The sequence below is a fragment of the Ranitomeya variabilis genome, chromosome 3, assembly GCF_051348905.1.
Source record: "Ranitomeya variabilis isolate aRanVar5 chromosome 3, aRanVar5.hap1, whole genome shotgun sequence".
Lineage (NCBI taxonomy): Eukaryota > Metazoa > Chordata > Amphibia > Anura > Dendrobatidae > Ranitomeya > Ranitomeya variabilis.
In genome coordinates this window covers 113,376,921-113,399,790 of record NC_135234.1, presented here as the reverse complement: position 1 = coordinate 113,399,790, position 22,870 = coordinate 113,376,921, and the positions used below count along the sequence as shown (strand labels likewise).

Below are 22,870 nucleotides of genomic sequence, written 5' to 3'. Positions count from 1 at the left end.
TAGACAAAAGACAGGATTTTTCTAGACCACTGTGTGTTTTCTAGTATTCTGAGAAATAAATAATTGGCATCAGCGATCTTGTTGCCATTTGTTGGCCAAATAACTAATTTTTCTGAACCTGTATGTGTTTTCTAGAAGTCTGGGAACTAAAAAATTGGCATCAGCCATCTCATTGATATGTGTAGGCCAAAGAAATAATTTTTCTGGATCGCTATGTGTTTTATAGTAGAATTGAAAATAAATAATTGGCATCAGCCATGTTATTGCCATTTGTTGGCCAAAAAACTTTTTCTTAACCGCTGTGTCTTTTCTGCTAGTCTGGGAAATAAATAATTGTCAGCCACAAAGCCAGCCTTCAATTCTATTTGTCATTGGTTTAATTTCCACCTACACTGTCATGTATATGTCCTCCACATCCTCCTCCAGTCAGACCTCCGCTCCCTGCTTTGAGCTTGTTTGTTTATTTTGGGTTCTGTTAGGGCTAGTAGAATGCACCAAGTCATAGAGAGATTGATATAAGGTGCGTTCGCAGCCCTGGGTCAACAGTGCAGACATACCTGCTGCAAAGTAATGGCGGATGGACACTGAGCTCACACGTGGGTTAAACTTCACCCCGTATGAAATGAAAGCGAGCTCTGTTGCCTCACAGAGTCGCGCTGTACACAGAGAATAATACCCTAACTAGGGTTGTGCTTGATCTGCAACTCTTCTGTGCTAACAGCACACATGAAGGAACCATATGCTAAGCCAAGGCTAATTGCCCCCACTGACGCTAGCTGCCTGCATGAGTGTACAGCCCCAAAGCTAGACAGACTCACACCACATATAAACTGAGTGGTAGAGTATCCACTGGCAACAGCCAAACACAAAGGATACTAGCGCATGCCGTGCGGCCATGCAAACCTTTTATAGTTGTAGCTCCAGGACCTTCCTAGTGGACCAATAGGAGCTCCTACAGGACCTGAGCGTAGGACCCCCGACCTCCAATGAGAGGTCTTCCCTTTTGCATGCTCAGAAGGAGAAAAGCTGGACTTAGTCCCAGGAGCGTCTGCTCGCCGCTGATCAGTACTGGTTATAACAGCTGAACCAGGAAGGACAGCAGTAACCAAACATGCAGCATCTGTCCAAGCCAGGCACTGGGACGACGTCTCCGTTGAGCAGGTTCCACTGCGGCTGGAGAAGAATGGGAGACCGCAGCGGACATGGTTCGAGATTCCCCCTGTGCAGTGGCAGGAACTCGACACCTAACAGGGTTCATTCTAAGTTATTTTAAGTTGATTCCCTAAACTGCCACCCCTTGCATCCTCACGAAAAAACAACAACAAAAAAACCAGTGTTGGATTAGTCCTCCATTGCCTCTTCAACCTATACCGCCACATCCATCTTTTCCTCTACTTGGATATATGCCTCCTTGTTCTAGATTGCTAGTTTGAGTCTTGTTAATTGTAGACTGTTTTAAGTCAGTTCCATAAAAAGCTATCAAAAATATCAAAAAATATCAAAAAAAGGAAAAAATACTAACAATAAGGCTGTTTTGCGTCAGTTCCATTAAAAAAATAAAACAAAGAAATAAAAAAGAAAAAATCTGAAAAGAAGAAAAAAAAACATTGTTGGATTACTCATCCCTGTTCCACCTATACCACCATGTTCACCTCCTCCTTCACTTGAACCTCTTCCTCCTGGTTCAAGATTATTTTTTACTTCTGCTCTTCTTAAAGGGAACCTCTCAGCAGGATTGTGCACAGTATCCTACAGAAAGTGTCAGCTACAGTAGGTGCCATTATACTGATTAAAATTATACCTTGGTTGATGAAATCCAACTTGTGGTTGTTGTTTTATCTTTATTTTCAGTTTTTAATTAATGATATGCCCATGCTGTGGGGCAGGCCTGGAAGGTGCTTCTTTATGTGGTGCTCTGCTTAGGTATTCATAATGCAGACTGCTGACAGGTCACTGATACCTGTGCAGCTTTTTTTGACAGTAGTGTGTGTAAAAAATAATTTAACTCTGCAGTGATTTTTTGCAATTAGTGTGTGTAAAAAATTATTGTACTTTGCCACTTTTTTTGTGAGTAGTGTGTCTAAAAAATAATTGTACTCTGCAGCCATCTTGTAATGCCTGCTGCAGTGCAGTAGCACACAACCTCCACCAGGGGTGCGGGTGAAGGAAAACAGGTATACTCTTAGTGAAATCACTGAGCAACAGACAGGAGCCACTAGGTGGTGAAAGAGTAGTCAGACAAAACCTGGTCAGCAAGAGAGAGAAAATGAAGTACCAGAGGTCACAGCAATACACGTGGTCAGAATCAAGCCAAAGAAGTCAGAGCCAATTGGGAGCAAGAAAGCCAGAAACGCAAGACAGTCAAACAGGTCAGAGAACAAGCCGAGTCAAATACCAAGAGTTCACAATATGGAGAGCGAGTACAAAAACGCGCGAAGTCACAGAGGAAAACAGGAACAGGACCTAGGTAAACGGGCAGAGGATAAATTAGGGTATAAAAGTCTACGTTCACATTAGCGTTCGGCGCCGCAGCGTCGCCGCATGCGTCATGCGCCCCTATATTTAACATGGGGTGCATGGACATGCGTTGTGCTGCGTTTTGCGACGCATGCGTTTTTTTGGCCGCAAGCGTTGGGCGCAGATAACGCAGCAAGTTGCATTTTTTTTGCGTCCAACTTTCGGTGAAAAAGGACGCATGCGTCGCAAAACGCAGCGTTTTAGCGTGCGTTTTGTTGCATTTTTGTTTGCGTTGTGCGTTGCGTCGCCGACGCAGCGGCGCACAACGCAAATGTGAACGTAGCCTTACAGGGTCAGCTGCTGAAGCCAAAAACAGGAACTATAACTGACACTGCTTGCAGGTAACAGCGGACTGAAATAGCCAGACAGATCCCAAATCGAGGCAAGGAAGATTAACCCCTGTATGACCATTCTGGGGAGAAAATAATCAGAAACAAACCCCAGACTGGATCATGACAGTACCCCCTTCTCAATGGGGGGCCACCGATCCCCCAGGTTTCTCCAGATACCAAGCATGAAAGGCCCAGACCAACCAATCCGCATGGACCGAGCGAGCCGATATCCAAGACCGGTCCTCTGGACCATAACCTTTCCAATGGACCAGATACTGAAGTGAACTGCGTAGCATCCGAGAATTCACAATCCATTCCACCTCATACTCGATCTGATCATCCACCAGAACAGGAAGCGGACGAGACTGAGAGTCCCCTGAGAAGGATACCCATGGTTTCAAAAGAGCCTTATGGAATACATTGCAGATCCGCAAGGATGGGGGCAAGCGCAGGCGAATGGCAACAGGAATAACTACCTCCCAAATTTCATAAGGTCCAATAATCTTGAGGCCCAGCTTAGCAGAAGGTATCCTCAACCTTATATTCTTAGTGGATAACCATAAATTAACCCACATCTGGAATTCCAGCCCCACCGACCATCGTTTATCAGCAAAAAATTCATTCTTGCCCTGAGCCTCCCCAGTGTTCCTATGAAACTCCTCCCAGACCTCCCCCATCCGATGAATGGTAACATCAGCACCAGGACACCCCGAATCCAGCTGATAAAATTCACCAAAATGGGGGTGAAAACCATAATTGCAAAAGAATGGAGAAGTACCAGTGGACTGATTAATACGATTATTAAATGCGAATTCTGCCAATGGTAATGAAGAGCACTAATCATCCTGATGAGACACGGCAAGGCACCGTAAAATCTGCTCCAAAGATTGATTGGTCCTCTCAGTCTGACCGTTGGAGAATGCATCAGGTTGGAATATGTAAGCTGTGCAGAGTGCATCAAGTTGTGTAATAAACTAGAGTAAATTGAGAAATAAATTTAGTAATCCATTGATGAGTGATACAGTTTGAAGCATGCTTTTATGCACAGGCCAGGTTTGTAGGGGCAAGTGTCACACTGAAAAATTGTGTCCTTTCTTATCCCCCTTCTGTAACACACTTTGCACCTTCCTTTCTTTCCAGATTGGGGGATCTCACCTGGGAAATGTTGCCCTGGTACTATATGGGAACCTTCAATTCAAGAAGTACTGGGGCCTTCCCCTTCCTGACTACCAAATATTAGGGCCTTGATTGCTACCTCATCAAGCTGAAGAAATGTATGTGCTGGTCTAGCCTGCACATGGTGATACCACTAAAATTCTGAAACTACAATTACTAAATGCACGTCAGTAAAAAAAAAAAAATTGCTGAGCGACTACAACTAAATTACGCTTACAGTAGTTCTTTGCAGTAGAAAAAACTGTAGTATAAGTACAAGAATTTTCCACTAAAATTCTGAAACTACAATTACTAAACTGATGTCAGTAGAAGCAATTACCTAGTGCCCACAACTATCTGATGCTAATTGTGATTATATTTTAGTAAAAAATACTGTAGTAGAAGCAAAATACTACAGTATATTTTTACTGTGGATTACATTGTCTGTAATCTATCAACTAATCTAAATTATTTTATTCTAGTTACTACAGTATATGTTTACTGTTCCTAATCTAGCCCTATCAACTAATCTAAATTATTCCTTTCATTTGATTTTTTTAATTAAGAAAAAAAATGGATACCGTTAGGCTGGTTTCACACTTGCGTTTTTGTCTGCAGCGTTTTTTTGCAAAAAAAACGCATGCGTTTTTTCCCCTATATTTAACATTGAAAACGCATGCGTTTTTTGTATGCGTTTGGTCGCGTTTTCAAACGCATGCGTTTTTTCCCCTATATTTAACATTGAAAACGCATGCGTTTTTTGTATGCGTTTGGTCGCGTTTTCAAACGCATGCGTTTTTTTTCTGCATGCGTTCATTTTCAAAAATGCAACCTGTAGTATTTTTTTGCGCTTTTTTTTTGCCGCGAAAAAACGCATGCGTTTTTTCGCGGCAAAAAAAATGCATTGCTGTCTATGTAAACGCATGCGTTTTTAAGCACATGCGTTTGTTTGCGTTAAAAACGCATGCGTTTTTATAGAAAAAAACCAGAAAACACACTGAAAAGTCACCCACCACCATCAAGGTGATAAAGGGATCCAAACCCTAACCCTAACCCTACCCCAAACCTCACCCCTAACCGTTTATTGAACATTTTCTGACAGTCATAGTGCCACATATTTCAGTGCCACGTATTTCAATGCCACGTATTTCAGTGCCACGTATTTCAGTGCCACGTATTTCAGTGCCACGTATTTCAGTGCCACGTATTTAAGTGCCACGTATTTAAGTGCCACGTATTTAAGTGCCACGTATTTAAGTGCCACGTATTTCAGTGCCACGTATTTCAGTGCCACGTACTATAAATACTATAACTACGTGGTTATACGTGGCACTGAAATATCGTGGCACGTAAATACGTGGCACTTAAATGCGTGGCACTTATATACGTGGCACTTAAATACGTGGCACTTATATACGTGGCACTTATATACGTGGCACTTATATACGTGGCACTTAAATACGTGGCACTTAAATACGTGGCACTTATATACGTGGTACTTAAATACGTGGCACTTAAATACGTGGCACTTATATACGTGGCACTTAAATACGTGGCACTTAAATACGTGGCACTTAAATACGTGGCCACTGATTAGGGTTAGGGGTAGGGTTAGGGGTAGGGTTAGGGGTAGGGTTAGGGTTAGGGTTTTTTGGTTTTTTCTTGTTTTCTTGTGTTTTTCTATAAAAACGCATGCGTCTAAAAAACGCATGCGTTTTACCGCGTTTACATGCGTTTTTTCACACATGCGTTTTTTAAAAAAACGCATGCAGATAAAAACGCAAGTGTGAAACCAGCCTTAGTGATGTGTGTCACTGATTAGTGTTGAAAGGCTGCAGGACATACACAGGAAGGTGGTACAATGGGGAAAAGAAAATTCCTAAACTAAAAGTGAGAAAGAATGACGATCAGTGATGTGCATCTGATCAGCATTCAATGGCTGCAGAATGCTCACACAGAGGTGGTGCAAAGGGGTGGGGGAGAAAATATAGACAGGAAAAAAAGTCATGTTAAAAACCGAGCACTGATGCCGATCAGTGATGTGCATCCCTGATCAGTGGCTGCAGGATGCATGCACGGAGGTGGTGCAAATGTGGGGGGGATGAAAAAGGGAAAAAAAGCCCTAAGCCAGAAGCGAGCATAGATGCCAATCAGTGATGTTTGTCACTGATCAGCGGCTTAGTAGCTGCAGGACACACGGAGGTGGTGCAAAGGGAGGTGGAGAAAAAATGGTGAGGGAAAAAAACTCCTCTCCAAAAGCGAGACGGGATGCTGATCAGTGATGTACGTCACTCATCAGTACTCAGAGGCTGCAGGACACACACAGAGGTGATGGAAAAGAAAAAACTTCCAACAATTGAGCAATCAAGTACTAATTAGTCATGAAGTATTAATCAGCGTTCGGCGGCAGAACCCCCTTCAGATGGGGAGAGGGAGTTGGGGGAAAGTGAGATTTGGTGGATTTAAAAAAAGCAGAGGACAGGAACAGGTCAGGAAGGTCTTCTGATCTTCTATTCTTCAGTCAGCAGAGTGGTGGCACAGGCTAAAATTGTCTGTGGCAGCTCAAGGCTCAAGCTCAAGCCTTGAGCTCAAGCAGAATGACATAGTGACCGCTCTGCACATGTGTCTAAACTGGAATGAGGCAGAGCAGTCACTGAGTCATCAGACTACTCTAGTGCTCAGAGCATCATCATCCAATCGTACCAATCAGCACTGGGGTTGCGGTCTTCTAGCACCAAGCTATAATCGGTGATCTTATAGCACCGATCATAGCTGGACTTCAGTGTTTCAATCTATCGTATATACTCAAGTATAAGCCGAGATTTTCAACCCATTTTTTTGGGCTGAAAGTCCCCCTCTCGGCTTATACTCGAGTCATACCCAGGGGTCGGCAGGGGAGGGGGAGCGGGGGCTGTCTAATTATACTCACCTGCTCCTGGCGCGGTCCCAGCAGGTCCCTGGCTCCCCAGCTTCTTCCTGTACTGAGCAGTCACATGGTACCGCTCATTACAGTAATGAATATGCTGCTCCACCTCCCATCGGGGTGGAGCTGCATATTCATTACTGTAATGAGCGGTAATGGTGACCACTCAGTACAGGAAGAAGCTGCAGCGCCGAGGAAGCAGGGACTGCACCGCGCCAGGAGCAGGTGAGTATAACGGTGAGGGGAGCGCAGCGCTGAGCGATATTCACCTGCTCCTCGTTCCGGCGCCGCTCTGTTTTGAGCGTCTTCTGCAGTGACGCTCAGGTCAGAGGTCGCGGTGATATGGTTAGTGTGCACCCTCTGCCTGAACGTCAGTGCAGAAGACGCTGAAGATGGAGCGGCGCCGGAACGTGGAGCAGATGACTATAGCAAGTGTCGGGAGCTTGAGCGACGGAGAGGTGAGTATGTGATTTTTTTTTTTTATCGCAGCAACAGCACATGGGGCAAGTGTCTGTATGGGGCAATAACGTTTGTGCAGCACTATAATGGGGCAAGTGTCTCTATGGGGCCATAACGTTTGTGCAGCACTATATGGGGCAAATGTCTGTATGGAGCATCTTATGGGGCGAAAATGTTTGTGCAGCACTATAAGGGGCAAATGTCTGTATGGAGCATCTTATGGGGCCATAACGTTTGTGCAGCATTATATGGGGCAAATATCTATATGGAGTATATTATGGGGCCATAATTAAAGTTTGTGGAGCATTATATGGGGCAAGTGTCTGTATGGAGCATCTTATGGGGCCATAATCAACATTTGTGCAGCATTATAAGGGGCAAATGTGTCTATGGAGCATCTTATGGGGCCATTATTAACCTTTATGCAGGATTATATGGGGCATATTTTAATAAGGAGCATCTTATGGGGCCATCATAAACTACGGAATTGATAGTGTTTATGAAGAAACAGAAGTAGCTCAGACCAGAATGGATCAGTTTTTGGACACGACCAAATTGAGTGCAGAAAGGAGCCCACCACTGCTTGACAATGAAAACACAAATCATTCATAGCCATCTCAAACCTTTTTCAGCCTTTCACGAAGTGTAGTAAACTCTGTTTATAAATTTTGACTGGATCAAATAGTCCCCAGCACTCACCACTGAGGAATAAAACGTATCTTCCACCTCTCCCCATTCCTCCACAGTCAAGTCTGGTACACCAAAGAGCAAAAATGTACAGGTCCTTCTCAAAAAATTAGCATATAGTGTTAAATTTCATTATTTACCATAATGTAATGATTACAATTAAACTTTCATATATTATAGATTCATTATCCACCAACTGAAATTTGTCAGGTCTTTTATTGTTTTAATACTGATGATTTTGGCCTACAACTCCTGATAACCCAAAAAACCTGTCTCAATAAATTAGCATATCAAGAAAAGGTTCTCTAAACGACCTATTACCCTAATCTTCTGAATCAACTAATTAACTCTAAACACATGCAAAAGATACCTGAGGCTTTTAAAAACTCCCTGCCTGGTTCATTACTCAAAACCCCCATCATGGGTAAGACTAGCGACCTGACAGATGTCAAGAAGGCCATCATTGACACCCTCAAGCAAGAGGGTAAGACCCAGAAAGAAATTTCTCAACAAATAGGCTGTTCCCAGAGTGCTGTATCAAGGCACCTCAATGGTAAGTCTGTTGGAAGGAAACAATGTGGCAGAAAACGCTGTACAACGAGAAGAGGTGACCGGACCCTGAGGAAGATTGTGGAGAAGGACCGATTCCAGACCTTGGGGAACCTGAGGAAGCAGTGGACTGAGTCTGGTGTGGAAACATCCAGAGCCACCGTGCACAGGCGTGTGCAGGAAATGGGCTACAGGTGCCGCATTCCCCAGGTAAAGCCACTTTTGAACCATAAACAGCGGCAGAAGCGCCTGACCTGGGCTACAGAGAAGCAGCACTGGACTGTTGCTAAGTGGTCCCAAGTACTTTTTTCTGATGAAAGCAAATTTTGCATGTCATTCGGAAATCAAGGTGCCAGAGTCTGGAGGAAGACTGGGGAGAAGGAAATGCCAAAATGCCTGAAGTCCAGTGTCAAGTACCCAGTCAGTGATGGTGTGGGGTGCCATGTCAGCTGCTGGTGTTGGTCCACTGTGTTTCATCAAGGGCAGGGTCAATGCAGCTAGCTATCAGGAGATTTTGGAGCACTTCATGCTTCCTGGCACCTGCTCACAGTGCCAAAACCACTGGTAAATGGTTTACTGACCATGGTATTACTGTGCTCAATTGGCCTGCCAACTCTCCTGACCTGAACCCCATAGAGAATCTGTGGGATATTGTGAAGAGAAAGTTGAGAGACGCAAGACTGTTATGACCCCAGTGGACAGGGTCTCAGAGGAACGTGTAAGTCTGCAAGATACAAAAATCCAGCTCATAGGGCTGTGGTAACTGGGTTGACCAAATAGCTACTCCTAACGCCAACACTAGAAGTAGCCGGGGATCATGCCTATGGTGATCGCTAGATGACTCGCGCCAGCCGGAGAATCTAACTACCCCTAGGAGAAGAAAACAAAGACCTCTCTTGCCTCCAGAGAAAGGGACCCCAAAGCAAGATACAAGCCCCCCACAAATAATAACGGTGAGGTAAGAGGAAATGACAAACACAGAAATGAACCAGGTTCAGCAAAGAGAGGCCAGCTTACTAATAGCAGAATATAGCAAGATAACTTATCTGGTCAACAAAAACCCTATAAAAATCCACGCTGGAGATTCAAGAACCCCCGAACCGTCTAACGGTCCGGGGGGAGAACACCAGCCCCCTAGAGCTTCCAGCAAAGGTCAGGATACAGATAGGAACAAGCTGGACAAAAATACCAAACAAAACAAAAGCAAAAAGCAAGGAAGCAGACTTAGCTTGAAAAACAGGAACCAGGATCAGAGGACAAGAGCACAACAGATTAGCTCTGATTTCAACGATGCCAGGCATTGAACTGAAGGTCCAGGGAGCTTATATAGCAACGCCCCTGAACTAACGGCCCAGGTGAGGATATAGGAAAAGACAGACGCTCCAGAGTCAAATCACTAATGACCACTAGAGGGAGCAAAAAGCAAAATCACAACACAAGACCCAACACTCTGGATGAGCTTAAGGCCGCTATTGAAGCATCCTGGGCCTCCATAACATCTCAGCAGTGTCACAGGCTGATTGCCTCCATGCCACGCCGCATTGAAGCAGTCATTTCTGCCAAAGGATTCCCGACCAAGTATTGAGTGCATAACTGAACATTATTATTTGATGGTTTTTTTGTTTGTTATTAAAAAACACTTTTATTTGATTGGACAGTTGAAATATGCTAATTTATTGAGACAGGTTTTTTGGGTTATCAGGAGTTGTAGGCCAAAATCATCAGTATTAAAACAATAAAAGACCTGACAAATTTCAGTTGGTGGATAATGAATCTATAATATATGAAAGTTTAATTGTAATCATTACATTATGGTAAATAATGAAATTTAACACTATATGCTAATTTTTTGAGAAGGACCTGTAATAATGTTTTGAACTTTTGACTTTCAGGCTCTATATCTCACCTTCCACTACTGCTACTACCATCATTTTATAGACAATCATCTTGGCTATCTCATACATACATTTGTCTTTTCACTGCATTGCTACTGTTTTGCTCCTGATGGTGGAAAAATCTTTTTCTTCCTATGTACTACAAATTACAACCTGTTCTCACATTCGCTAATAGCTTAGTGTGTTATGGGAAATATTACCTCAGGTTTGTTTCAACGTTTTCTAAGTAGTTCTTTTAAGAACTGCTTTTGTTCTAGCACTTTTTGTTGCATATAGGGTTTGTGAGTTAGTAGAAGGAAGCAATTTCAGTGAGTCAGATTTATCCTTTCCCGATATTAAGTGCAACGATTCTAATGCTTTAATTTATTTTAAAAAGTCAAAGATGGACCAATTAGGTAGAGGAAGTTTGATAATCTTAAACAGTTTATTGGGTTCTGTTTTATGCCAAGTAGCTAATATAAAAGAATGGCTGAGATTAAGACCTACGGTCATGATTTGTTGTTGCATTAAGATGGTTTGCTGTTAACGAAGTTCGGTTTTGAAGAAGTGTTTAGTTTTGCTATGTTTGGGTAATAGCAGAATTACAACTCATTCTTTTAGGATTGGGGCAGCTACCAAAGTGTTTAGATTATAGCATGACTATGAGAATATGTAGATTGGAGTCAAACATATTTAGAATGTACTGTATATCCGCCTTGCATATTTTAGCTTTTTATCTCATCTCTTCTTTATAAGCATTTTGTTGTCTTTATTTTGGGCTGCTCTTATATTTTTGGGGCACAGAAGAGCGCATTGCAGGGAATGTATTCTGAGAATTTACCTCGGAATCAATTTTCAGTTCTCTGGCATGAAGTAAGAGTTCTGGAAGAGGAAGAGAGTGGTTCTTGAGATTGAGAAACTCTGTATGTTGTGGCCCGATCCAGATGTTCTGATTTTACATTTTGGTGGCAATGACTCAGGGAAGGTTAACACCCTTACATTTTTGTGGGAAATCAGAAATGATATCGCTTTAATAAAATGTATCTTGCCCAACACTTTTTTAGTGTTTTCTGAAATTGTGCCACATCTGTCCTGGTTTAATAAAGAATTCTGGTTTTTGGAAGGCATAAGAAAGAGGATCACCTGATTTGTAGAGAAATTAATTCCTTCTTTAGGTGGATTTTACTACAGGCATGTGGATTTGGAAGGATTTTCAAGTGGTTTCTATAGATCTGACTCAGTCCACGTGTCAGGGGTGGTCACTGATATTTTTAATATGGGTTTACAAAATATCATTGAGAGATGAATGCAATGTTTTGGGATGGCCATGTCTCTTTAGTGACATGACTTGTGGGGTGGACTTGGTTATTGCTTGATTCATGGTTTGGAGATTTAATTTGATTTATATTTATTCATGTGCTATTTATTATTGGGTTACCTCATTAATAAAGATTGTGGCCCATTTCATCCATACTTTTGGTATATGTGTTCTTGATTTAATGTATTATTTTATTATTTATTTATGATTGGGGCTTAAGTTACCATGACAAGGTCCCCCTTTGGTGTTTAGCCTAGGGGGACACATGGTATTGCATATGGTTTATTTGATGGCTATTGCCTTTGTAGTATTTCATGATGCTTGCTCTCCTACCTTCCCCATTTTTTGTTCTTTCTCTGTTTTTTTTGCAGTTAGTTTTTCTTGAGGTAATTTTAACCTAAGAGGATTACATGGTTGTAATGGTATCAGGGCAGATTTTAAGACCACATCTAATTGGTGGTATGGATAAGTCAACTGTGCACCGACACGAGCAGGTCCTGTTTTTAACCCTTGATAGCAGAGAAGATGTTATTTGTCAGCTGTTCTTCGATTGGTCCATTGAAAATTGTTGGGAAAAATTTATCCTTAAATACCTAGTGCTGAGTGGGTTCTGTGCCAGTCTCGAACAAAGAAAAAGGTCAGCGCCCACCCTCCCGTCCCCATTTTTTATTTTTGTCACAATGGTTTCTAAATTTAATTATTTTAATAAAGTTTGATTTATATTTATTCATGTGTTATTTATTCTTGGGTTATCCCATTAATAAACTTTGCAGCCTATTTCATGCATACTTAGGTGTCTGTGTTCTTTATTTAATGTATTATTTCATTATTTATTTATAATTGGGGCTTGTGTTACTATGGAATTTAATATTTACATTTTTCCTATTGTTTTTTCATGTCCGTCTACCAGATCCGAACTTTTCTGCGTAATGATTCAGATGAAGAGGAACTGAATGAGGTAATTCATACAATTCCTAGAGAAAGTAACAAGAGAGCACAAGAGAAAAGAGATCAATCTTATTTACCACAGCAACAAATTACTACTCAAAGAGAGCAAGAAGAGGTAAGGTTACAAAAGGAGAAGAAAAGACCCCAGCTGACCAACGCACAAGAGGAAGCCCAGCATTTTAGACAGAAGCATAAGGAGGAGCATTTGTTCAGAGATCACAAAGAAGAGTCCCTTGTTAAACAGCATCAAGAAGAAGAAGAAGAGAGGCTCCGCAGAGAGCATCGGGAAGAAAAGCTTCGCAGAGAGCGGAGTGAAGGAGATGAAAAGCTCCGCAGGGAGCAGCAACGCGAGGAAGAGGAAAGACTCCATAGACAATATCAGGAAGAAACACTACGAAGAGAGCAACAAGACGAAGCGTGGCAACGCAGGGATAGCCTACCAGAAAATAGATTATGCCATGAGCAGCTAGATGAGAAACTACACATAGAAGATTCAGGGGAAAGACTTTGGTGGAAACAAGAAACTGAGACGCACAAAACAGATCAGAAGAAATATTACACTGATCCGATTGTAGAGCATTTATGCAATGATGCCATGCAGTCCCATCTAGAGCCTGAGCTGTTTTCCATCAGGCATATTAAGGAGAACAATGATGATGAAGATGACAAAAGCCAGACCCTTCCTGTCTTGCCTTCAGGTTGGGGATGTCCACCATTGGTGCCACCTCCAAGTCCCTCTAGACCTAAAAGCCCATGGGGAAAACTGGACCCTTATGACTCCAGCGAGGTATAAATATTCAGTCGTAATGAGTTTCTTGTTGGTTTTTTTGCATTAAAGGGGTTTCATGTGATTCCAATATAGATCTAAGGGATAACATTTATTTTTGTGGAGCATGTTGGCATAAGGAGGTTTATAGGCTATACAATGTCCACCTGAGATATCCAATATTGATGACCTATAATTAGGATAGGCTATCAATATCAGAACTATGGGTGTCGGACTCCTGGAATGTCTGCCATTCAGCTGGCAGAAACGAATGTTATGTCCTCTTCATTGTTACCAAACATAGCACCATACAGTGACTGTACCTGTCAGAATTCTGATGTGCATTATCAATGGTGAATGTATTGAAATATGTCAGATGTAATATATATATATATATATATAAAGATATACATCACCACCTATGCAATAGTGCGTGGACAACTGCAACATAGCATATGAACAAAAGAATAGAACCTCAAGCAGTCATATATCCAAATATAAAAACTCATTTTATTGGTACAAACAATTAAAACACCAAACCAGAAGTGCATGTAAGGGCCAAACAGATGACAAAAAGTGTCACCGACATCACGCTAAGCCCAAAGTACAGAATACCCAGTTCAAGAAATATCGCTAGTCAGAAAATGTGTATATACAAAAAGATTTCTATGGTGCCGCATTGCAGAAAACAGTGCCGCAATTGAGCAATACAATGGAATGTAGTATATATAACAATTAGAGATATTTGCAAAGTATACACATCACCTGATATTAGTAGTGGATGGCATAGGGTATCCGTACACCCCGACGCGCGTTTCATTGTAATAACTTCCTCAGGGGGCGCATGAGAGGACTGTGGCCATGAGAACTTAAATAGAGATCTGTGAATGAAGCCATGCTGGATTCTACTATAGTACTTCCGCCTGGTCCCGCCGCGCCGGGCAGCCAACAACCGGAAACACGTGGGGCCCCACGTGATCCGGGAGTGCATGCACGGACCGCAAGAACTCAGGCAGAATGAAGCTGGAATGGAGCATGCGCGCATGTCCCAGGATGTACCGCCGCCATTTACATTGGGGGCAAGATGTAAGTATGCCAGACCTTAATAGAGAGAATCACTGGAACATCCATATAAGCAAGGTGGCATAACAGTTGCATAATATACAGGACTGACTTCAAATTATAATGACACAGGTACAAATATAACTATCTGTGTAGAATATATAAGATAGAATATATGCGCAAACAATTGTCCCACAGCAGATGGTATATTGTAAAAGGCAATATAGGTATGGAGAACAAAAAACATGAAAATGAAATATAAAACACTGTATGCCTGCAGTATAATATACCAACATAGAACATAATTTCTTAGAAACAATCAATAATATGGGAAAATATCCCAAATATACTATGTAGTCCTATGTGGATTTTATATAGTAAATATAAAAGCAGACAAAAAGAGTGTGCAGTAATATCTATTTCATTTAACCCCTCCCCACATAACCAAACACGGGCCGTATATATCACATATAAGATGAAGCCGTCTTCTCCACTCCAGAGATCTTCCAAAAACTCTAAACGGACCCAGCACTCGCTACGTTCTATTCACGAAATTGTCCTAAATAGAATTAAAAAGAATTAAAACAAATAAAAACACACATGATATCGAAGTGTACACTAAACACAGCAGTATGGTGACTAGAGAAACGGCGCATAACTAATACTCTCATTAAGTCCCTTTGGATGTACTGTATCCAGGGACCATATCCACCGCGTCTCTAACTGTCCCAGACGTTTAAATAAGTTGCCCCCCCGAATGCTAACATTGAGCATATCAATGCCCCGTACTCGAAAAAGGGAGCTATCACATTGGTGGAAAGACTTGAAATGCCTCGCTAAGGTTTTTAGTAGGGTTACATCTTTTTGAGTGGCCGCTGCCTCAATTCCTAGGACATGCTCCCTAATCCTTACTTTGAACTGCCTGGTCGTCATCCCAATATAAATTAGCCCACAGGGGCAGGTGGCATAGTAGATGATATAACGGGATACGCATGTAATTCTTCTCTTAATAATATAATTTTTAGTGCCCTCTGAGTTGGTGAATGTGTCACATCTATCAACATTTGGACATGCCACACAACGTCCACATGGGGCGCAACCATTCGCATGTGGGATGCCGTCCAGGAATGACCTCAGTCCCTGACCAACATGGTGACTCCTTACCAGGAAATCTCTTAGGTTTTTGGCTTGTCTAAAGGTCAACAATGGTTTCTTTGGAAGGAACTTATTGATAATGGGGTCAACCTGCAAGATGGGCAAGGCCTTAGAGAGTGCCGCTCTAACTCTATCTGCCTGCGGATTAAATGTGGTGATGAACCTGAGTTGGTTCCCCGCCGACACTACCCCACTATCCTTGGGTTTATACAGCAGATGGTAACGAGAAGAATATTTTGCCCTGTGGTAGGCATAATTTTTTTGTTTTTAAGGGGTCCTTCTACCTGCAGCTCCAAGGGACAGCCATGGGCGCGGCCTTTGCGCCGGCCTATGCGAATCTGTTCCTGGGGCTGTGGGAGAGGGACCTCTTCCTGTCAGACAGGCTGTCATCGATGGACCGCATCCCTTTCTGGATGCGGTACAACGATGATATCCTTTTTGTCTGGCAGGGTAAGGCTGCTGACCTGGAGCAGCTCATCGGATGTCTCAACAGCAATGATCTGAATATTAGACTTACCTGTGAGTGGAATGGTGAAAAAATTAGTTTCCTGGATGTGATGGTTGGTAAAGATGAGGCGAGGAATGTCCATACGGACATTTTCCGTAAAGCAACATCAACCAATATGGTATTACATGCTTCCTCGTGTCATCCTCGCCAAATGGTGTCGTCGATACCCGTGGGGCAGTTCCTCCGGTTGCGGAGGATTTGCTCCACGGATGTTGACTTTGAAAGAAGGGCTGCTGAGTTGACAACACGGTTTATGGAACGGGGATACAGCAGACGGATAGATAAAAAAGCCTACCACAGGGCTAAATATTCTTCTCGTAACCATCTGCTGTATAAACCCAAGGATAGTGGGGTAGTGTCGGTGGGGAACCAACTCAGGTTCATCACCACATTTAATCCGCAGGCAGATAGAGTTAGAGCGGCACTCTCTAAGGCCTGGCCCATCTTGCAGGTTGACCCCATTATCAATAAGTTCCTTCCAAAGAAACCATTGTTGACCTTTAGACGAGCCAAAAACCTAAGAGATTTCCTGGTAAGGAGTCACCATGTTGGTCAGGGACTGAGGTCATTCCTGGACGACATCCCACATGCGAATGGTTGCGCCCCATGTGGACGTTGTGTGGCATGTCAAAATGTTGATAGATGTGACACATTCACCAACTCAGAGGGCACTAAAAATTATATTATTAAGAGAAGAATCACATGCGTATCCCGTTATATCATCTACTATGCCACCTGCCCCTGTGGGCTAATTTATATTGGGATGACGACCAGGCAGTTCAAAGTAAGGATTAGGGAGCATGTCCTAGGAATTGAGGCAGCGGCCACTCAAAAAGATGTAACCCTACTAAAAACCTTACCGAGGCATTTCAAGTCTTTCCACCAATGTGATAGCTCCCTTTTTCGAGTACGGGGCATTGATATGCTCAATGTTAGCATTCGGGGGGGCAACTTATTTAAACGTCTGGGACAGTTAGAGACGCGGTGGATATGGTCCCTGGATATAGTACATCCAAAGGGACTTAATGAGAGTATTAGTTATGCGCCGTTTCTCTAGTCACCATACTGCTGTGTTTAGTGTACACTTCGATATCATGTGTGTTTTTATTTGTTTTAATTCTTTTTAATTCTATTTAGGACAATTTCGTGAATAGAACGTAGCGAGTGCTGGGTCCGTTTAGAGTTTTTGGAAGATCTCTGGAGTGGAGAAGACGGCTTCATCTTATATGTGATATATACGGCCCGTGTTTGGTTATGTGGGGAGGGGTTAAATGAAATAGATATTACTGCACACTGTTTTTGTCTGCTTTTATATTTACAATATAAAATCCACATAGGACTACATAGTATATTTGGGATATTTTCCCATATTATTGATTGTTTCTAAGAAATTATGTTCTATGTTGGTATATTATACTGCAGGCATACAGTGTTTTATATTTCATTTTCATGTTTTTTGTTCTCCATACCTATATTGCCTTTTACAATATACCATCTGTGTTGTGAATTTACTTTTTGGCTCCCTCTAGTGGCTACTAGTGATTTGACTCTGGGTTTGTCAGTCATTCCTTTTATTCTCACCTGGGTCGTTAGGTCAGGGGTGTTGCTATATAAGCTCCCTGGACCTTCAGTTCAATGCCTGGCAACGTTGATATCAGAGCTAATCTGTAGTGCTCTTGTCTACTGATCCTGGTTCCTGCTTGATTAAGCTAAGTCTGCTTTTTTGCTTTTTGCAATTCGTTATTGTTTGCATTTTTTGTCCAGCTTGTATATTATCTGTATCCTGACCTTGCTGGAAGCTCTAGGGCGGCTGGTGTTCTCCCCCCGGGCCGTTAGACGGTTCGGGGGTTCTTGAATCTCCAGCGTGGATTTGTGATAGGGTTTTTGTTGACCATATAAGTTATCTTACTATATTCTGCTATTAGTAAGTGGGCCTCTCTGTGCTAATCCTAGTTCATCTCTGTGTTTGTCATTTCCTCTTACCTCACCGTTATTATTTGTGGGGGGCTTGTATCCTACTTTTGGGATCCTTTCTCTGGAGGCAAGAGAGGTCTTTGTTTTCCTCTTCTAGGGGTAGTTAGCTCTCCGGCTGGCGCGAGACATCTAGCGACCAACGTAGGCATGTTCCCCGGCTACTTCTAGGGTTGGCGTTAGGAGTAGATATATGGTCAACCCAGTTACCACTGCCCTATGAGCTGGATTTTTGTACTTTGCAGACTTGCTGATATCTCTGAGACCCTCGCCATTGGGGTCATAACAGTTTGCCAGGCCAGTACTAAATGTTAAATGCATTGCAGAAGTGGGATTATGAGAAAGAAAGTTCTGAGGTTTTTTTTTCTCTCTCTCTCATTTTTTTTTTTCTTTTCCCCTTTACCTTTGAGTGGCTTGTGATTGCTGCAGACATGAATGTCCAGACCTTGATTACATGTGTGGACCAGCTTGCTGCTCGTGTGCAGGGCATACAAGATTATGTTACCAGAAATCCTATGTCAGAACCTAAGATACCGATTCCTGAACTGTTTTCCGGAGACCGATTTAAGTTTAGAAATTTCAGGAATAATTGTAAATTGTTTTTGTCCCTGAGACCCTGTTCCTCTGGAGACTCCGCTCAGCAAGTGAAAATTGTTATTTCTTTTTTACGGGGCGACCCTCAGGATTGGGCTTTCTCGCTGGCGCCAGGAGATCCGGCATTGGCTGATATTGATGCGTTTTTTCTGGCGCTTGGTTTGCTTTATGAGGAACCCAATCTTGAGATTCAGGCAGAAAAAGCCTTGCTGGCTATGTCTCAGGGCCAGGACGAGGCTGAGGTGTATTGCCAAAAATTTCGGAAATGGTCCGTGCTGACCCAGTGGAACGAGTGTGCATTGGCTGCAAATTTTAGAAATGGCCTTTCTGAAGCCATTAAGAATGTGATGGTGGGTTTTCCCATTCCCACAGGTCTGAATGATTCCATGGCCCTGGCGATTCAAATTGACCGGCGGTTGCGGGAGCGCAAAACCGCAAATTCCCTCATGGTGTTATCTGAACAGGCACCTGATTTAATGCAATGTGATAGAATCCTGACTAGAAATGAGCGGAAAATTCATAGACGCCAGAATGGCTTGTGTTACTACTGTGGTGATTCTGCACATGTTATCTCAGCATGCTCTAAGCGTCTTACTAAGGTTGTTAGTCCTGTCGCCATTGGTAATTTGCAACCTAAGTTCATTCTATCTGTAACTTTGATTTGCTCACTGTCATCGTATCCTGTCGTGGCGTTTGTAGATTCAGGTGCTGCCCTGAGTCTTATGGATCTGTCATTTGCCAAGCGTTGCGGTTTTGTTCTTGAGCCATTAGAAAATCCTATCCCTCTTAGGGGTATTGACGCTACGCCATTGGCAGAAAATAAGCCGCAGTTTTGGACACAGGTTACCATGTGCATGACTCCTGAACATCGGGAGGTGATACGTTTTCTTGTTCTGCATAAGATGCATGATTTGGTTGTTTTGGGGTTGCCATGGTTACAGACCCATAATCCAGTCTTGGACTGGAAGGCAATGTCAGTGTCAAGTTGGGGCTGTCATGGAATTCATGGAGATTCCCTGCCCGTGTCTATTGCTACTTCTACGCCTTCGGAAGTTCCGGCGTATTTGTCTGATTATCAGGATGTCTTCAGCGAGTCTAGGTCAAGTGCATTGCCTCCTCATAGGGAATGTGACTGTGCAATAGATTTGATTCCAGGCAGTAAGTTTCCTAAGGGAAGACTGTTTAATCTGTCGGTACCTGAACATACCGCGATGCGTTCATATATCAAGGAGTCTCTGGAGAAGGGGCATATCCGTCCTTCTTCTTCCCCTCTTGGTGCGGGATTTTTTTTTGTGGCTAAAAAGGACGGATCTTTGAGGCCTTGTATTGACTATCGGCTTTTGAATAAGATCACTGTCAAATTTCAGTATCCTTTGCCGTTGTTGTCAGACTTGTTTGCCCGGATTAAAGGTGCCAAGTGGTTCACCAAGATAGACCTTCGTGGTGCGTACAACCTTGTGCGCATTAAGCAAGGAGATGAATGGAAAACCGCATTCAATACGCCCGAAGGTCATTTTGAGTACTTGGTGATGCCATTTGGGCTCTCTAATGCACCTTCAGTTTTTCAGTCCTTTATGCATGACATTTTCCGGAAGTATCTGGATAAATTTTTGATCGTTTATCTGGATGATATTCTGTTTTTTTCTGATGATTGGGACTCGCATGTGGAACAGGTCAGGATGGTTTTCAAGATTTTGCGTGAAAATTCTTTGTTTGTTAAAGGCTTAAAGTGTCTCTTTGGTGTACAGAAGGTTCCCTTTTTAGGGTTCATTTTTTCCCCTTCTGCTGTGGAGATGGACCCAGTCAAGGTTCGAGCTATTCATGATTGGACTCAACCCTCGTCAGTTAAGAGTCTTCAGAAGTTCTTGGGTTTTGCTAACTTCTACCGTCGTTTTATCGCTAATTTTTCTAGCGTTGTTAAACCGTTGACGGATATGACCAAGAAAGGCTCTGATGTGGCTAACTGGGCTCCTGCTGCCGTGGAGGCTTTCCAGGAGTTGAAGCGCCGGTTTACTTCAGCGCCTGTTTTGTGCCAGCTTGATTTCTCACTTCCCTTTCAGGTTGAAGTGGATGCTTCGGAGATTGGGGCAGGGGCCGTTTTGTCGCAGAGAGGCCCTGGTTGCTCTACTATGAGACCTTGTGCCTTTTTCTCTAGGAAGTTTTCGCCGGCAGAGCAAAATTATGATGTGGGCAATCGGGAGTTGTTGGCCATGAAGTGGGCATTTGAGGAGTGGCGTCATTGGCTCGAGGGTGCTAAGCATCGTGTGGTGGTCTTGACTGATCACAAAAATCTGATGTACCTCGAGTCTGCTAAACGCCTGAATCCTAGACAGGCCCGCTGGTCATTGTTTTTCTCCCGTTTTGACTTTGTGGTTTCATATTTACCAGGTTCTAAGAATGTGAAGGCCGATGCTCTGTCTAGGAGCTTTGTGCCTGATGCTCCTGGAGTCGCTGAACTTGTGGGTATTCTTAAGGAAGGAGTTATCCTGTCAGCTATTTCTCCAGATCTGCGACGTGTGTTGCAGAGATTTCAGGCTGGTAGGCCTGACTCTTGTCCACCTGACAGATTGTTTGTGCCTGCTAAATGGACCAGCAGAGTCATTTCCGAGGTTCATTCCTCAGTGTTGGCAGGGCACCCGGGAATTTTTGGCACCAGAGATCTGGTGGCCAGGTCCTTTTGGTGGCCTTCCTTGTCAAGAGATGTGCGGTCATTTGTGCAGTCCTGTGGTACTTGTGCTCGAGCTAAGCCTTGCTGTTCTCGTGCCAGCGGGTTGCTCTTGCCCTTGCCTGTCCCGAAGAAACCTTGGACACACATCTCTATGGATTTCATTTCGGATCTTCCGGTGTCTCAGGGCATGTCTGTCATCTGGGTGATATGTGATCGTTTCTCCAAGATGGTCCATCTGGTTCCTTTGCCCAAACTGCCTTCCTCTTCTGATCTGGTTCCTGTGTTCTTCCAGAACGTGGTTCGTTTGCACGGCATTCCTGAGAATATTGTGTCGGACAGAGGATCCCAGTTTGTTTCCAGGTTCTGGCGATCCTTTTGTGGTAGGATGGGCATAGATTTGTCGTTTTCGTCCGCTTTTCATCCACAGACTAACGGACAAACGGAACGAACTAATCAGACTCTGGAGGCGTATTTGAGGTGTTTTGTCTCTTCTGATCAGGATGATTGGGTGACCTTCTTGCCATTGGCTGAATTTGCCCTTAATAATCGGGCTAGTTCTGCCACCTTGGTTTCGCCATTTTTCTGCAACTCTGGTTTCCACCCTCGTTTTTCCTCGGGACATGTGGAGCCTTCTGACTGTCCTGGGGTGGATTCTGTGGTGGATAGGTTGCAGCGGATCTGGAATCATGTGGTGGACAACTTGAAGTTGTCACAGGAGAAGGCTCAGCGTTTTGCCAACCGCCGCCGCGGTGTGGGTCCCCGACTTCGTGTTGGGGATTTGGTATGGCTGTCTTCTCGATTTGTTCCTATGAAGGTCTCCTCTCCCAAATTTAAGCCTCGATTCATTGGTCCTTACAAGATATTGGAGATCCTTAATCCTGTATCCTTTCGCCTGGATCTTCCGGTGTCATTTGCCATTCACAACGTATTTCATAGGTCCTTGTTGCGGCGGTACGTTGTGCCTGTGGTTCCTTCTGCTGAGCCTCCTGCTCCGGTGTTGGTTGAGGGCGAGTTGGAGTACGTGGTGGAGAAGATCTTAGATTCTCGTCTCTCCAGGCGGAGGCTTCAGTACCTGGTCAAGTGGAAGGGCTATGGTCAGGAGGATAATTCCTGGGTGGTCGCCTCTGATGTGCATGCAGCCGATTTAGTTCGTGCCTTTCACGCCGCTCATCCTGATCGCCCTGGTGGTCTTGGTGAGGGTTCGGTGACCCCTCACTAAGGGGGTGTACTGTTGTGAATTTACTTTTTGGCTCCCTCTAGTGGCTACTAGTGATTTGACTCTGGGTTTGTCAGTCATTCCTTTTATTCTCACCTGGGTCGTTAGGTCAGGGGTGTTGCTATATAAGCTCCCTGGACCTTCAGTTCAATGCCTGGCAACGTTGAT

The 22,870-nt window shown here is 43.4% G+C and overlaps 1 protein-coding gene across 2 annotated transcripts in view; it reads left to right on the top strand.

Annotated features, from left to right (window-relative positions):
* Positions 1–22,870, top strand: part of LOC143815394 (septin-5-like) — a 151,087-nt gene that overhangs the window by 73,455 nt on the left and 54,762 nt on the right. For both annotated transcript variants that reach the window (XR_013223736.1, XM_077294530.1), the window contains exon 2: positions 12,725–13,549. Coding sequence is in view for 1 of the 2 variants with exons in the window: in XM_077294530.1 (XP_077150645.1) it covers positions 12,725–13,549 (825 nt within the window). In the remaining variant the exon portion in view is untranslated. The remainder of the gene's footprint in view (positions 1–12,724; positions 13,550–22,870) is intronic.